General features: G+C 39.5%; 1 protein-coding gene and 1 pseudogene across 1 annotated transcript; both read right to left on the minus strand.

Moving 5' to 3' along the window:
- Window positions 1–1,088: 1,088 nt before the first annotated feature.
- On the minus strand, window positions 1,089–12,382 carry shbg (sex hormone-binding globulin). Its single transcript, XM_063002846.1, has 9 exons — window positions 12,350–12,382; window positions 12,150–12,272; window positions 7,045–7,136; window positions 6,749–6,938; window positions 5,792–5,953; window positions 5,526–5,679; window positions 3,013–3,149; window positions 1,631–1,823; window positions 1,089–1,476 (listed from the first exon to the last, which is right to left on the minus strand). The coding sequence occupies exons 2-9, from the start codon at window positions 12,225–12,227 to the stop codon at window positions 1,319–1,321; spliced, it is 1,164 nt and encodes a 387-aa protein (XP_062858916.1). The 5' UTR covers window positions 12,228–12,272; window positions 12,350–12,382; the 3' UTR covers window positions 1,089–1,318.
- LOC134322176 (U1 spliceosomal RNA) lies at window positions 8,520–8,664 on the minus strand (annotated as a pseudogene).
- Window positions 12,383–16,568: the final 4,186 nt, after the last annotated feature.

Consider the following 16,568-nt stretch of genomic DNA (forward strand, 5'->3'; position numbering starts at 1 on the left):
AAGCACAGTAGTTGTTCAATAATAAAATGTATCCTCAAAAATACAACTTGCCTAATAATTGTACACACAGTGTATATTCACCGATCAGCCATAACATTAAAACCGCCTCCTTGTTGCTACACACTGTCCATTTTATCAGCGCCACTTACCATATAGAAGCACTTTGTAGTTCTACAATTACTGACTGTAGTCCATCTGTTTCTCTGCATGCTTTGTTAGCCCCCTTTCATGCTGTTCTTCAAAGGTCGGGACCCCCACAGGACCACAACAGAGTAGGTATTATTTAGGTGGTGGATCATTCTCAGCACTGCAGTGACACTGACATGGAGGTGGTGTGTTAGTGTGTGTTGTGCTGGTATGAGTGGATCAGACACACCAGTGCTGCTGGAGTTTTTAAATACAGTGTCCACTCACTGTCCACTATATTAGACACTCCTACCTAGTTGGTCCACCTTGTAGATGTAAAATCAGAGACGATCACTCATCTATTGCTGCTGTTTGAGTTGGTCATCTTCTAGACCTTCATCAGTGGTCACAGGACGCTGCCCACGGGGCGCTGTTGGCTGGATATTTTTGGTTTGTAGACTATTCTCAGTCCAGCAGTGACAGTGAGGTGTTTAAAAACTCCAGCAGCGCTGCTGTGTCTTATCTACTCATACCAGCACAACTCACACTAACACACCACCACCATGTCAGTGTCACTGCAGTGCTAAGAATGATCCACCACCCAAATAATACCTACTCTGTGGTGGTCCTGTGGGAGTCCTGGCCATTGAAGAACAGCATGAAAGGGGGCTAACAAAGCATGCAGAGAAACAGATGGACTACAGTCAGTAATTGTAGAACTACAAAGTGCTTCTATATGGTAAGTGGAGCTGATAAAATGGACAGTGAGGGTAGAAACAAGGAGGTGGTTTTAATGTTATGGCTGATTAGTATATATATATATTTCTTCAGCTAACCCAACACTTGAACACTTGAATTATTTTACATTTGTTATTCCAGTCTCATGCTAATCAACTTTGTATCTGTAATAAACTAAATACAGTATGGATAGAGTAAAGAAACATAGAACAACACAGAGCACAATAGTTTCTGTTATTTTAATTGCTGTAATAGATCAAATGACAGACTTGATTAAATGTAAATTGTTCATTTTAAGTATAATATTTGCATTACTGTATACTGTATACATAGGCTATATATTTAAGTATGAACACAATACACACCTGCATGTGGTTAGTTATAATTTTAATAATGGCTGGATGAACCATAAAGCTAAAAGTGATCTAGCTATGCTGTGGATTATGCACTAGCTTCAGTTCAGTTCATTCATTGGTTTTGCAGGACAGCTATGGGATGAAATAGATCTGTGCTTGAGAAAAGCCAGATCAAGATTAATCTCTTTTCCTTGAATAAGAATCTCTTCCAAACAGCCATGGAGGTGATGCAAACTCTTTGATTCCTGGTTCTCCTCTGAAAAAAGCGTGTTTAGGTGTCAGCTTACATTTTTTAACTTACAATAAGACAAAAATCTACTTACTGTACAATGCATAATTAAATAATACTTAAAGGGTCTTAAAGTTAAAGTTAATACAATATATAAATATTACATATATGTAACATTTACCTGGTGCACCACCAAATGCTAAAATCATCCCCTCTTTCCACATAGAGAAGAAGTCCATATTTTCATTTTCTAACACCGGTTTGTTATTTATCATTAATGAGTGTTTCAGTATGGTGAACGTCAGCTTGGTGGGTTTTAAAGGCAGAGCTGTGTTGCTTGAGCCAGATCCTTTTTTGAGCTCCATGGTTAGGTCCTATGATGGCAAACAGCATTGTTGCATTGATTTATTGACAAAGCTTTATCCTTTTAACTTAGGGGTCCCCAACCACCGGGCCGCGGACCGGTACCGTGGGTCATTTATTATCGGGCCGCACAGAAAGAAAAAATAATTAGAGATCACTACCAGAGCAATTAAATTTCTTGTTATTGTCTCCAATCACCACTAGGTGGGAGCAGCGTTTTGTTGCAGCAAAAAAGCTTGGAATTCACACTGATTTTCTATTCTATAGTTATTCTATTTTAAATCATCCCGCCCCTGCCAGTCTATAAAATTATATCCTATATGAAACCAGTCCATACTGCAAAAAAGGTTGGGGACCACTGATTTAACTGATTAAAAACTAGCATATAGTATAGTTATAATATCAAACATGAACATGATATATAATTAAATGTCATCATTCCAAAAAGTTAACTATCTAAAACATCAAATCTGAATATAAATATTTTTCAGTTTGTTTTCAATATTTGTTAACATGGCTGGGCATTAATGAAATGTAAGTATTTGGAATGATGAACACATCTGCTATATGTAACATTGGTTTTAAAATTGCAAACCCATTCTTCCTCATAAATGACTGAGCCTTTTGTTGATGCTACTTTTAAACTAACTCATGATAGCATCTACTGTAACCTATTAATCTGTTTACTAGTGTACCAGCCGTTTACATTATCCTCACTGTCAACCAGTCAACCTCCTTCCATTGCTTTACCGATGCTCAGTTCTGCCCATTGATGTGCTTTCAGAGGTTGACAGTAGTAGCATAAGCACTTTGACTGGCCTGCGACTATGCAGCCCCACACACTGACAGCTTTATGGTTGGTCTGATTCATTGGGTGAAAGGTAAGAAACACCTCTGAGAGATCACCAGTCCATCACAGGACAGACACACACACATACACACATTCACACAGACACTCACACTTAGGGCAATTTTTAGAAGCTCCAACTGGTCTGACTGCACTGACTCTTTAGACTTGTAAGAGAAAACTGGAGCACCTGGAGGAAACCCACAGGGACACAGGGAGAACATGCAAAGTCCACACAGAAAGGGCCTTGGCCGCATGACTGTGAGGCGACAGCGCTACCCACTCAACCACCGTATTGCCCAATAGTGAAATTTTAGAATTGATTCTATGATTATCATTTGGTGCCTTTATACCTTGTTTGCTTCTAAACCTTCAGTCCCAGGCAGCATGTATTTAAATCCATGGCTTTTGAGACTGAGTAATGTTCCATGCCATGATCCATTTACTTCAATCGTGACTCCTTTTTCTTCTGTTTCCATTCCAGGAAGATCTGTGTATGATATAAAACAATAATTCACAACTTAATTATTTGAATGTTAACATACGAAAGTATGTATAATTGTGTAGTAGTAGCTCAAGATTTATCCTGCTATATTCCTAGAAATACACAGTGTTTTCTTAATCTTCTTTTAGATTTACTTTTTGTTTCTTTTTCAGACAGTTTAGGTAATGTGTAATAGTTTAGAAATTGTAATTGCTCCATCAACAATAAAAGATAAAATCTGGATAAAAAGCAATGTTGAAAAAAAAAACACACAGATGTTCCTAGTCTCTTGCCTTCACGTTATCTGTGTCTGTCACAGTAATGGCTAAACAGCCCGTTTTTATTGATTATGGCTAATTATAATCAATACTACTGAAGCAGTGTAGCATTACACTTTGTATCATATCACTGCCTTTTGTAACATCTTAAACATGGCTAACTGTATTTAGATAAATTTATCTCCACTATGATATGGGTTTGAGCCTTTGATGTTGTGGTGGTTAGAAGATCATTTTTTCGTAATGCAGTGTGGGAAACTTAGGCAAGCAGAATACCATAAACTTAATTAAGTTAATAAGCTTAATAAGCACCTTTTTAACTAAAAATTTACGTCTATTTTGCATTTAACTTAGCTTTCTAAAATAGTAAAATAGTGCATACATACAGTGTTTGATGTCTAAGCCTGGCTACCTTGGCAACTGGAATAACTAGCTACTTTAAACTAGGAAGCTAGTTGCCAGATTTACTAAGCATAGCTGACATGATAATAAATTATTAAAAGTAAATGAATGTTGTTTGGCATGGATAAATAGTTCACAATAACACTTGGCACACTAGCACAGCTAAGAACAATGCATAATGAAAATAAAAACCCACAAAAACACTTTATAGTAATTGCTTAATTGTTTGAATGCTTTTAATAAACGGTATTGACACTGTATCAGGTACTGGCTTTGGCAAACATACAGTTGCAATCAGAAGTCCCCCTTACAGGTTATGGTGATGTGAATAAAAATATAAAACAAGAAGTCACACTAAACATTTTGATTTAAAATTTTAAAAAATCTAGTTTTCTTGAAAAAAAAAAAGTCTATGTGCTGAATTATTTAGCCCCCAGTCTCAGTACTTCTTAGTGGAACATCTTTTTTGCCTCGATTAAGTAAATTCGGTCGGTGCTAAGCTTCTGACACCTCTCTTTTTGAATCTTCACCCATTTTTCTCTTGCAAAACTTTCCATCTTATTGAGGTTTGATGGTTTTTATGCTTCAGTTGTATGCAACATTATGTTTACCGAAATCACTATTATTATAAGTATTTGTTTGTTTTTGGATACAAGTAATGTAGTTTTGGCAAAGTGTTTTTTGTGGGCCATGCGCTGCCCCCTTAGAATTCTTCAGGTTAGTCATTATTTCATGATAAAACCTATTTTATTAAAATAACTTTCTAAAATTCTAAAATTCAATTACTGTTAAAACCAGAAGTGTGGTCATTTTTATATTAGAGGAACAATAGCTGCTTTTCACTTGTGCCAAATACTAAGAAATTCTAAACTGAAATTCTGTAATTCAGGAAAGTGCTGCTCTCTTTATACTTCACCTCAAAGCATTTTGTACACCTAATCAAATGATACTCACTACACCGGTCTGTCTTATTCTCTGGTGAGTGTTTTGGTTGTAACTCTAGTAGTGGCTTGAGTAGCTTGCGGAGTTGCACCCAAACATTTTTTTTTAATTTTGCTTTTATTTTGCTTTAACTGTGTCTTTATTTTCTTTACTTTTATTTATTTTCTCACTTTGGGCTGTAGCGATGATTTGATTTCTTACTCAGCTTTTATTGTTTTTGTTCATTTAATAATTATTTTCCTGTCTTTTGTTATTGTGGCTTTTCACTCACAGTGCTGTTCTACCTTGGTTAAGCCTCATGCGATTGGGTTAATCTCTTTAATATCTTAGGTCCAAGGTTATATCCAGCACCTGTGTCATTAAGTGCTCACTATCAGTCTGTGCCAGAAAAACAACTCCATCATTTCTTGAGTTAAGGAGAGCTGCATTAGGAAAAGATTCTGGTGTTAAATTGTGCCAAAGGACCACTACGATTTGCTTTAGCGACCCCTAAACAATACAGCAGTAGAAAATCAGCAAAAAAGAAAAGGTTTAAATTAAATGTCTATACTGTTTAAAATAATGAAACACTGTAAGAAATAATTACTGCTATAAAAATTACATTATAAACCCTTCTGATTCATACTTTGGTTAAAATATCTTTAAAATAGTTTATTTACATTTGTCATTTTCAATGTCTTTAATTTAACATGTAGCTCTAATTGTAAGTAAGTCTCCTCTCTTGCCCATACAGAAATGGTAAATATTGACTTTCACCTACCAGATGTATTAAAGAGAGCTAGTCCAGTCCCAGGAAAGTATATTCCTTTCTTGATCTCAGAAATACACGGAGAGAGTTCCCAGTTTGTTTCCCACAGAGTGCTTAGGTTCAGCCAATGTCCTTCCCTTATACATGCATCCATCTCTGGTTTAAACTGGAAGACCAACAGCAAGTTATGAGAATGCAGCATTTGACATTTGAATGCACATGGAAAAATAAACTAAAGATAATCCAGTAGGTAAAGAAATAATCAGACTTAGACTGACCGGATGCAGTAGCCTGTTCTGATCCACCAGCATCCCTCCAAGAGCCAGTCTTATTACTCCCAAAAGCACATCCTCTGTCTGATCCGAATGCATCCCAACTACCAGCTCCACCTTATTGTTCACTTCCACAATCACATACTTACCCTCGCTGCGCAGTTCCAGCTGACATATGTCAATAAAAACATTAACAAGATCAAGAAAAAGGATGACCAGTGCTAATTTAAAGGTGATTTCTTATAACAAACCTTGAGACAATGACACAAAACACAATGATTCATGACAGTAAATATATTTTATATAAAACCTAATTTTGTTTATGCATTTTCTCCCTTTTTCTCCCAATTTAGCGCGTCCAGTTGCCCAATTGCATCATGCTTCCCTCCACCAATGCCGACCCCCGCTCTGGTTGAGGAGAACGAAGCTTACCCACACCCCCTCCAAAACGTGGGTAGCAGGCCGTATGCATTTTTTCCATCTGCACTTTGACGAGTGTGCATACAAATGAGCACTGTGTACGGAGAGACACACCGTGTTCAGTGCACTTTTTATCTCTGTGCAGGCGCCATCAATCAGCCAGCAGAGGTCGTAATTGCATTAGTTATGAGGGAGAGAAACCCTATCCGGCTTAGTCCCACCCCTACGAACAACAGGCCAATCGTTGTTCATATGGGCGCTCAGCCAAGCCGGCTGGCAGAGCTGAGACTCAATACGACGAGTGTTTTACCGCTGCGCCACCTGAGCAGCCAATCTAATTACCATGTTCAAGCTAACTGCAGTTAAATGATTTTCTAGTCTTGGATGTGAAATAATATTATGTAGAACTGATCATATTGAAAAATTTTAATTGTCTATTTTCTTATTAAAGATTAAAAAAAAAAAGTGTCATGGAATGAATTACACAGCCCTGCTGCAATTGTCATTAAGAACATTAATAACAGTAAATGTACAATCCCTTACTTTGTGCCAAGCCCCATCATTTATTTTGGGTCCTCCCATCACACTAATCAAAATGTTTGCTTTTCCTATTTGAACTTCAGGTATCCCATCACGTAGTGAGAGCACAAACCAGTCCTGACCATCCTTGGTGTCGCCGTAGAATATGATGCCCTCTGGATCATAGGTACGGAACTCAAAGTGGGAGGTGATACTGTACATAAAGTATTTTTGGAGTAAGTAAATTCAAACACCAGGTATGTTTATTAGGAAAAAACGTAGCTTTTTAATTGTTTTCTTGTATAAATAGTTAGACTGACCTTGTAATGTCAGAGAGATTTGCGCTTAGGTGCATTAATGGTGCCCAGGTAGATGGTCTATGGGCAATGTTGATGACTTGATTCCCAGACACCTTGTTTAAAAAAAAAATCATACAATGTTGGCATATGCAAAGCTCTCTAGTAACAAAGAGTTATCATTTTTTAGGGTACCATAATAAGATTTACTACTAAAATCATTTAGTCTGTATGTACAAACAAAATGCAAAGTGAATGAACAAAAGAGAAATCTAAATCAATCAATGTTTGGTGTGACCAATCCTTTATTTGTCATATATACATATACAGTTGTACAGTGTTATAAAGAGACGCTTACGGACCCAAAGATGCAGAGAAAAAAATTATTTTTTATTTAACAATAAATAATAATTTTACAACATGAACTAAAAAAAGGAAAACAGAAAACAATTCGGGAAATCCCAAACAGAGCCGCTGACGTTTGCAGGCAACTGAAACAGAGAAAGGAACAAAAAACACAGAAATAATGATTTAACAGCGCGAGGCGCGAACCCCGGTCGCTCGCTCAGCGAATGTGTGTCTCCCTACGCTACGCGTGGCCGAGATTGAAGCTGCTCCGTACCTTTAAGAGGAGCATTAAAGGAGGGCGAAATCCCGGATATCGTCCATGGAAAACGTGGAGAAAAAGGTAAGCGCTTAAAGGGGTGTCTGATCGGCTATGTCACCAGCAAAGCTCTGGGAAGGAGCCGATTTAAATAAGTTAGTGAAAAGAGGAGAGGCGCGGATTCGAACCGGGGTTGTACTGTTACGAGTGCGGCGTTTAAACCACTGAACCAAACTTGCAGTGACAAACCCGAAATACGCTAGGCGCCTTAAAGGGCTGAGGAAGTTAAGGCAATGTGTCTAGCGTTAGCCCGTAGCTAACCACGTTAGCCGGGCGCATAGCAACGCTCAAAAACAAACCGCAGCACGCGGGCTGCACAAATCGCACCGTCTCTCCCGGTCAAGAGAAATAAAACCCTGAATACCTCGACCTTGCGATCTACACACCCTTGCGCTCTTTTAGCACCTGGGGTAACCGATCTGGCCCTGAGAAAAGGTACAGGCTGGTGCAGTGCAGCATAGCCCCCGAAACAAAGACAAAGGTGCGATGCCTGCAGCCTGGCGACGCCCCCATAAATAGGGAGCTCGCAGCTGCAGGTCGTTCGCTCTAATCAGCTGGCCTCCTATTTGAGGCCACGCTGTTCTTTGTTCTGTAACGCCTGCAACGCTGGGAACTGGTGGTACGTTCACCAGAAGTCGCAGGCACCCTAACATACAGTACAATGAAATTCTTTCTTCGCATATCCCAGCTTGTTTGGAAGCTGGGGTCAGACAGGGTTAAGGGTCTTGCTCAAGGACCCAACAGTGGCTGCATAGCAGAGCCTGGATTTAAACCACCAATCTTCTGGTTGATAGCCCAAAGCTCTACCCACTAGGCTACCACTGTCCCTATTTATCAGGGGAGAGCGCAAACGCACTCCCCCACTATCAGAAATTATGCTTTTGAGATCACCACATTTGGGGTCAGCACAACAGGAGGCTGAGCCTCGCCCTGGGTGAACCACCTTCTTGATCATGGTCTCGCCCCTGCCAGGTAAGTATCAAGGTACTTACCCAAGTAAGTATTAAGGTACATCCTGAAGCACTAACCACCGATCCTTTGTGGATCTAGGCTTGCTCAAATTTTTCTGTCTCCTAATGTAATCCTAGACAGACTTGATGATGTTTAGATCAGGGCTCTATCATCACTTTTAGAACTCCTTGTTCTTCTTTATGCTGAAGATCTGTTCTTAAGGCCATTGGCTGTATGTTTGGGGTTGTTGTCCTGCTGCAGAATACATTTGGAGCCAATCAAATGCCTCCCTGATGGTACTGCATGATGGATAAGTGTATACAGTACCTGTATTTCTCATCATTAAGGACACTAATAATCCTGACCAAATACCTGACTCCATTTGCTGAAATGCACCCCCAAACTTGCAAGGAACCTTCACCATGCAGACATCTATTACTTTACCACTCTCCAGCCCTTTGGCAAACCAACTGCCTTCTGTTACAGTCAAATATTTCAAATTTTGACTCCACATTCCAGAGCACCTGCTGCTATTTTTCTGCACACCAGTTTCTATGTTTTTGTGCATAGTTTAGTCGCTTGGCCTTGTTTCCACTTTGAATGTATGTATTTTTGTGCACAGTTTTTTCATTAAGACCACTTCTGGCCAAACAGTAGGTGTATCTGGGTCCCAATGGTTTCTGCCAGTTCTGAGCTGATGGCTTAGCCGGACATCTTGCGATTTTGAAGGGAAGTAAGCATCATTTAATGCTTTCATTTTCCTTGGGCGACCACTGTGTCTACTGTCCTCAGAGTTGCTCGTTGCTTTGTGCTTCTTCAAAAAAGCTTGAACAGCACATCTTAGAACCCTCTGCATTGAAATCTTTGCCTGGTAAAGACCTTGCTGATGCAGTATAACTACCTTGTGTCTTGTTGCTGTGCTCAGTCTTGCCATGGTGTATGTCCTGTTACATGAAGTTTGGCTGTTCCTCAGTCTTCAGTTTTAAACCTCATACACATCTGTTTCTGTTTATTTGTAGGTTGAAACACAGTTAATGACTGTGGTTCAACCTACGTATGAAAATTATGATCATTATCACCTGTTTGATATAATTGGTTAATCATATTCATGACTATAATTCTGTAAAATCCCTGACTTTGTGCAAATGTACCAAGAAGAACTGATGGCAAAGGTTGATTACACCAAATATTGATTTGATTTCAATTTTTTGTTCATTCACTTTGCATTTTTAATTTGTTGAGCATTTTTCCACACCTGCTTTTACAGTACTGTATATTGCTTTGTCGTTTTAGCAAAGTTTTAATGACCATCCATATTTACAACCCCAAATCAGAGAAAAGTTGAGACAGTATGGAAAATGCAAATAAAATAAAAATGCAGTGTTCCTTACATTTACTTTTACTTTTATTTGATTGCAGACAGTTTAAACCTGAGATATTTGATGTTTTATCTGCTCAACTTAATTTCATTTGTTAATAAACATCCATTCCTGCATTTCAGGCCTGCAACACAGTCTAAAAAAAGTTGGGACGGGGCAGTTTAGGGCAAGTAATAAGGTGAAAAAAACTAAATAATGATGTGATTTCAAACAGGTGATGTCAACAGGAGTCTTTGATGAGCAAAGATGTGCAGAGGATTCTCAGTTTGTTCACAAATGCATGAGAAAATTATTGAAATGTTTGAAAACAATGAACCTCAAAGAAAGATTGGAAGGGATTTGCATATTTCTCCTTCTACAGTGCATAATATCATTAAACCATTCAAGGAATCTGGAGGAATTTCAGTGCGTAAAGACCAAGGCTGCAAGCCTAAGCTGAACGCCCGTGATCTTCGATCGCTCACACGGCACTGCATCAAGAACCGCCACTCAACAATAGCTGATATAACCACATGGGTGAGGGATTACTTTTGCAAACCTATGTCAAGCTCTACAATACAGAGTTACATGCACAAATGCCACTTAAAACTTTACTGTGCAAAAACGAAGCCTTATGTTAACCATGTCTAGAAGTGGCATCGACTTATCTGGGTTCGGAGGCATCAAGGATGGACCATCACACAGTGGAAACGTGTATTGTGGTCAGATGAATCAGCATTCCAGGGTTTTTTTTGGAAAAAATGGATACCGTGTGCTCCGGACCAAAGATAAAAAGGACCATCCAGACTGTTATCAGCAACAAGTCCAAAAGCCAGGGTCTGTCATGGTATGGGACTGTGTCAGTGCCCTTGGCAAAGGTCATTTACACTTCTGTGTTGGCAGCATTAATGCAGAAAAGTACATTGAGATCTTAGAGCAACATATGCTGCCTTCAAGACGTCATCTTTTCCAGGCACGTCCATGCATTTTTCAACAAGACGATGCAAAACCACATGCTGCACACATTACAAAGACATGGCTGCGGAACAAGAGGGTACGGGTACTGGACTGGCCTGCCTGCGGTTCTGACCTCTCCCCAATAGAGAATTTTAAAAGGAAAAATGAGACAATGACAACCCCGTACTGTTGCACATCTTAAGACGTGTTTGCAGGAAGAATGAGACAAAATAAAAGCTGAAACACTAAATCACTTGGTCTCCTCGGTGCCAAAACATCTTTTAAGTGTGGTGAAAAGGAATGGCAACATTACAAGGTGGTAAATGTTTTAATGTCCCGACTTTTTTTGGAATGTGTTGCAGGCCTGAAATGCAGTAATGGATGTTCATTAATAAATGAAATGAAGTTGATCAGATAAAACATGAAATGTTCATCCTGTCTGCAATCAAATACAAGTCAAAGTAAATGTAAGAAACTCTGTGTTTTTTTATTATTTGCATTTTCCATACTGTCCCAACTTTTTCTGATTTGGGGCTGTAGTACAGCAGTCATTACTAATGTATAAATTAAACTGAAAACAGTTATTATATATATTATATATAACATTTTAATATAATCAGTGTTTTCAGTTTAATTTATACATTAGTATAACTACTGTTTAGAACAAAGTATTTAAAACATCGTAAACACAAAAACCTTAGTATAATATAAAATGTAAGTTTTAAAAATGTAAAATCAGTCTTTAATAAAGTCTTAAGTCTTTAATAATTTGTAATCTTCAGTAAAAGTGTAAGATCAATCTGTACAAACCATGTACTAAATATTATTGCAAGTATATCATATGCTTTGCAGTATTCTTACACTAATCTTTTTATTAGGTTTTGCTGTCTAATATGAAGCTTAATACAGGTCTATGCTATTATTTTTTTGTTTTGATTTGTTTTAGTGAATGTTAAACTCAACAAAACCTTAAATCTATACATGATTGAGTTCATTAAGTACATGCTATCACATAGATTCTTGTCAAATACTATTTTGGAAAAAGTCCAGTCTGGGCCAGTGACAAATGAACATAAAAAGAAAGAACTAATATCTGCAAATATGCTTGTGCAGTTGCACCACTTACAATTTTTGTAGACAATAATAATAATAATAGTATTTTTTTAAGTATAGTATAAAATTGTTATAATACCACCTACCTTTTCCGATAAAACCAAGCAAATCCAATTGAAGCAGCATAACAAGACTAAAGCGGCCACTTTCTTCATGAAGTCCATTCTTCAGGAGACCCAGAGCTGGGTTAAAGAACAGACCTTTCTAGACTAATAAAGAAGGAACCATGTTATGCTATGCTATTTTATAAAATCACATAGAACTATTAATAAATGCACACACTTACTTTGGCCTTACTTCTGCTTGACTTTTGTACTAAGTGCCAACTCTGAAAGACCAGAGACCAAATATGTTAACATCACGTATTGATCGTGTGGTGTTTGTTTTAATGGGACTGGCTGATCATCTGAGCATGTAGGTGTTCAGTGTTAAGGTCTTCGGATAAAAGTCTTCTAATAAGCTTAGTAAATCAAAATATATCATTATTGATATATTTGCAAACTTGAAAATGTTAACATACATTTTATATACACCGATCAGCCATAACATTAAAACCACCTCCTTGTTTCTACACTCACTGTCCATTTTATCAGCTCCACTTACCATATAGAAGCACTTATAGAAGTTCTACAATTACTAACTGTAGTCCATCTATTTTTCTACATACTTTTCTAGCCTGCTTTCACCCTGTTCTTCAATGTCAGGACGCCCACAGGACCACCACAGAGCAGGTATTATTTAGGTGGTGGATCATTCTCAGCACTGCAGTGACAGTGACATGGTGGTGGTGTGTTAGTGTGTGTTGTGCTGGTATGTGTGAATCAGACACAGCAGCGCTGCTGGAGTTTTTAAATACTGTGTCCACTCACTGTCCACTCTATTAGACACTCCTACCTAGTTGGTCCACCTTGTAGATATAAAGTCAGAGACGATCACTCATCTATTGCTGCTGTTTGAGTTGGTCATCTTCTAGACCAGGGGTGTCAAACTCACGGCCCGCGGGCCAGATCCGGCCCGCCGCGTCATTTGATCCGGCCCGCGAGAGCTTAAACGACTTTGTGATGGTTCGAGTCGTTACAGAGACGCGCTTAAAATTTAATGCGCTCCTGCGCCTTTAAGAGACAACGTGACATCGTAGTCATGGCAACTAACTTTAACCTTTGCTAAGAAGCCATGTGACTTTTACGGCAAAAGAACGCGGGGTAGCGTAGTCAGTAATGTAAACAATAATAAATAAATACAAATAATTATATTGCAATATAATACCCAAGCGTTGTCTGTAAGTAGTGGCGTTTATATTCTCAGTTGTTAGTAAATGTTTAGTGAGTATATCACAGCGTTTTAGTTACAAATTTACCGTAATTAAATACTGTTGTTACGTTACTATAGCAATTAGTATCTTTACACACAATTTTAACTCGTTATTTTATGTTTGGTTAAATCTCATATTGTACCAGATGTAACACTTGACTACAGCTGTGTGCTTTTACTGTATTAGGTTCTTTATTGTTTTTATTGTTTGTATTTTTACTTCATTTTGATGCACACAGCTGGGGAGCAAATAAACCGACTGTATTCTGAAGGGAGCTGTCTGTCTGTCTGTCTAGCTGAGAAAGGGGGATAAACTATTAGTGAGGGCAGAATGATTGTCTTAAAAATACACTGTAAAATCCCAAATAAACTGCATCTTTTAAAATGCAGGCTGATTTTGTGACCTGCAAAGTGACACAGCCCGCCAGTAGATGATGTTACACATATTTACACATGATCCTACAATGTACAAAAAGATAAGTAAGAAAATTAAGCATAAGGAGGAAATTTAATGAAAGTGAAAACAAGTTTGTGCTTCAGGAAGAAAAACCGGTGCGTCTTTTGTGTTATGAGGCTGTGTCTGTGGTAAAGTAGGACAATATAAATGCAGAATTCAGCCTCCAAGAAAAACAGCAATGTGACTGCAATCACAGCAGGATACGTTACAATTGGCCCTTTGAGGGCCACCATAATGCTGATGTGGCCCTCGGTGAAAATGAGTTTGACACCCCTGTTCTAGACCTTCATCAGTGGTCACAGGACGCTGTTGGCTGGATATTTTTTTGGTTGGTGGACTATTCTCCATCCAGCAGTGACAATGAGGTGTTTAAAAACTCCATCAGTGCTACTGTGTCTTATCCACTCATACCAGCACAACACACACTAACACACCACCACCAATTGCTAACAAGCTTCTTAACCAAGCTTTGGTTGACATGAAAGTGTGCTTGAGATTATTGTCTCATTATCACCAAGGTTTAGTTTCTCCAAAAAAGTCAAAACATTCCTCCTCAGAATGGCTAGATATTTCTGTTGATACCAGTCACATGGTAAACATTACCAGTTACTTTATCAGAAAACACCTCTGTGCTTGATAGGGAGGATAGCATTATTCTTTCTTGCACCAGACAAATTACAGTTCCTGTTTTGATTTGTCACTCCATAGAACTGTGTCCCAGAACTCTTCAAGCCTATTAAAATTCTTTTTGGCATATTCCAGTCGACCCCAACTGTGCTTCTTGTAGCATGGTAATATAAACATAGTTTTGGTTTAGTTCAATTATTCGGAATAAAATAGATGCAGATCCTAAGTTATTGATTGAATATTTATGTGAACTTTTCTGACTCTCCTGTTTGCAGGATTGTCGACCTTTGAGAGTTGACTGTTGCTTGTTTGTTTGTTCCAGTAAGCTTAGATGGCTAACATGGGTTGTGTGTACATGCAGTAGCTGTCTTTATAATATGAAACAACTGCTATTAGAAGTCCTGACGCCTTTGAAAAATATTTTTTTGTATTAATAACCAATAATTATTACAAAAATGTACCTAATTATAGTATTCGACTTTTTATATGCATTATTATATTTTTAGGGAATTATTTCAGTGCACTGTAAAAAATTTTATCAGCTTCAACTCAAAAACTTAAGTTAAAAAGCTGCCTTAAAGTTTCAAGTAGAATCAAATTATAATTACTATTTACTTTAACTCATTACTTTAAGTCTAGTTTTGCTTCGGATTCCTGTCTTCAGGTTGATATGACTATGTAATGCTTGTTGTTTCAACTTAGAAATGCAAGTTTAAAATACAGACGACAAAACATTATGAGTCAAGACAATGGGGCAGACACACACACAGAGATGCAAACACACTAAGAATTTATTAGTAACAAAAGCTAATCACAAGGTCTAGGAACATAGCTAGTAACGCGAGCTAAACACAAGAGCTAGTAACACAGCTAGTAACGCGAGCTAAACACAAGAGCTAGTAACATAGCTAGTAACGCGAGCTAAACACAAGAGCTAGTAACATAGCTAGTAACGCGAGCTAAACACAAGAACTAGTAACATAGTTTACAGAGCTACCAGAGCTTACAGAGCTTAACCGAGTCCTGTCCAAAAGTCCACACCAGAGCAGTTCAAAATAGGTCCCAAAGTCTACACAAAAGCTGCCTCCTTAAATAAGGAGCAGCTGGAGATAATTAGTCCACATGAACCAATCAGGGTGTGGCAGGAGACAGAGTGTGCTCACGGAGAAGGGGGGCGTGGCAGACAAGCTCCAGAGCACACAGAGGCTTCAAGTGTTACATAACCCCCCCCTAAAGGCACTCCTCCTGGAGTGCCTAGAAAACAAAAAACACAAGGAGGTCCTGGACCCTGCGGGGCAAATTTTAAGTCATTAAGTATATCTTGAGGCAGGCATGACAAAAGCGTCAGAACACAGGCTGCTGACGGAAAACCAGCAAACGAGAGTTCAGAAGCATGCTCTGGGAGTGCTGACTTAACAGGAGCGCCATCTGGGGGCGCCAACTCGGGAACAGGAGCACCATCGGGGGGCGCCAACTCGGAAACAGAAGCGCCATCGGGGGGCGCCAACTCGGAAACAGGAGCGCCATCGGGGGGTGCCAATTTGGAAACAGGAGCGCCATCGGGAAGCGCCAATGAGGAAACAGAAGCGCCATCAGGGGGCGCCAACGAGAAAACAGGAGCGCCATCAGGGGGCGCCAACTCAGGAACAGGAGCGCCATCGGAGTGTGCCAACGAGGAAACAGGAGCGCCATCAGGGGGCGCCAACTCAGGAACAAAAACCAGCTGCGTGGAGCCTGGCGAAGAGGCTTCGGGCGCCATCTGGGGGCGCCAACTCGGGAACAGGAGCACCATCGGGGGGCGCCAACTCGGAAACAGAAGCGCCATCGGGGGGCGCCAACTCGGAAACAGGAGCGCCATCAGGAAGCGCCAACTCGGAAACAGGAGCGCCATCGGGGGGTGCCAATTTGGAAACAGGAGCGCCATCGGGAAGCGGCAACGAGGAAAAAGAAGCGCCATCAGGGGGCGCCAACGAGGAAACAGGAGCGCCATCAGGGGGCGCCAACTCAGGAACAGGAGCGCCATCGGAGTGTGCCAACGAGGAAACAGGAGCGCCATCAGGGGGCACCAACTCAGGAACAAAAACCAGCTGCGTGGAGCCTGGCGAAGAGG

The sequence above is a fragment of the Trichomycterus rosablanca genome, chromosome 10, assembly GCF_030014385.1.
Source record: "Trichomycterus rosablanca isolate fTriRos1 chromosome 10, fTriRos1.hap1, whole genome shotgun sequence".
Lineage (NCBI taxonomy): Eukaryota > Metazoa > Chordata > Actinopteri > Siluriformes > Trichomycteridae > Trichomycterus > Trichomycterus rosablanca.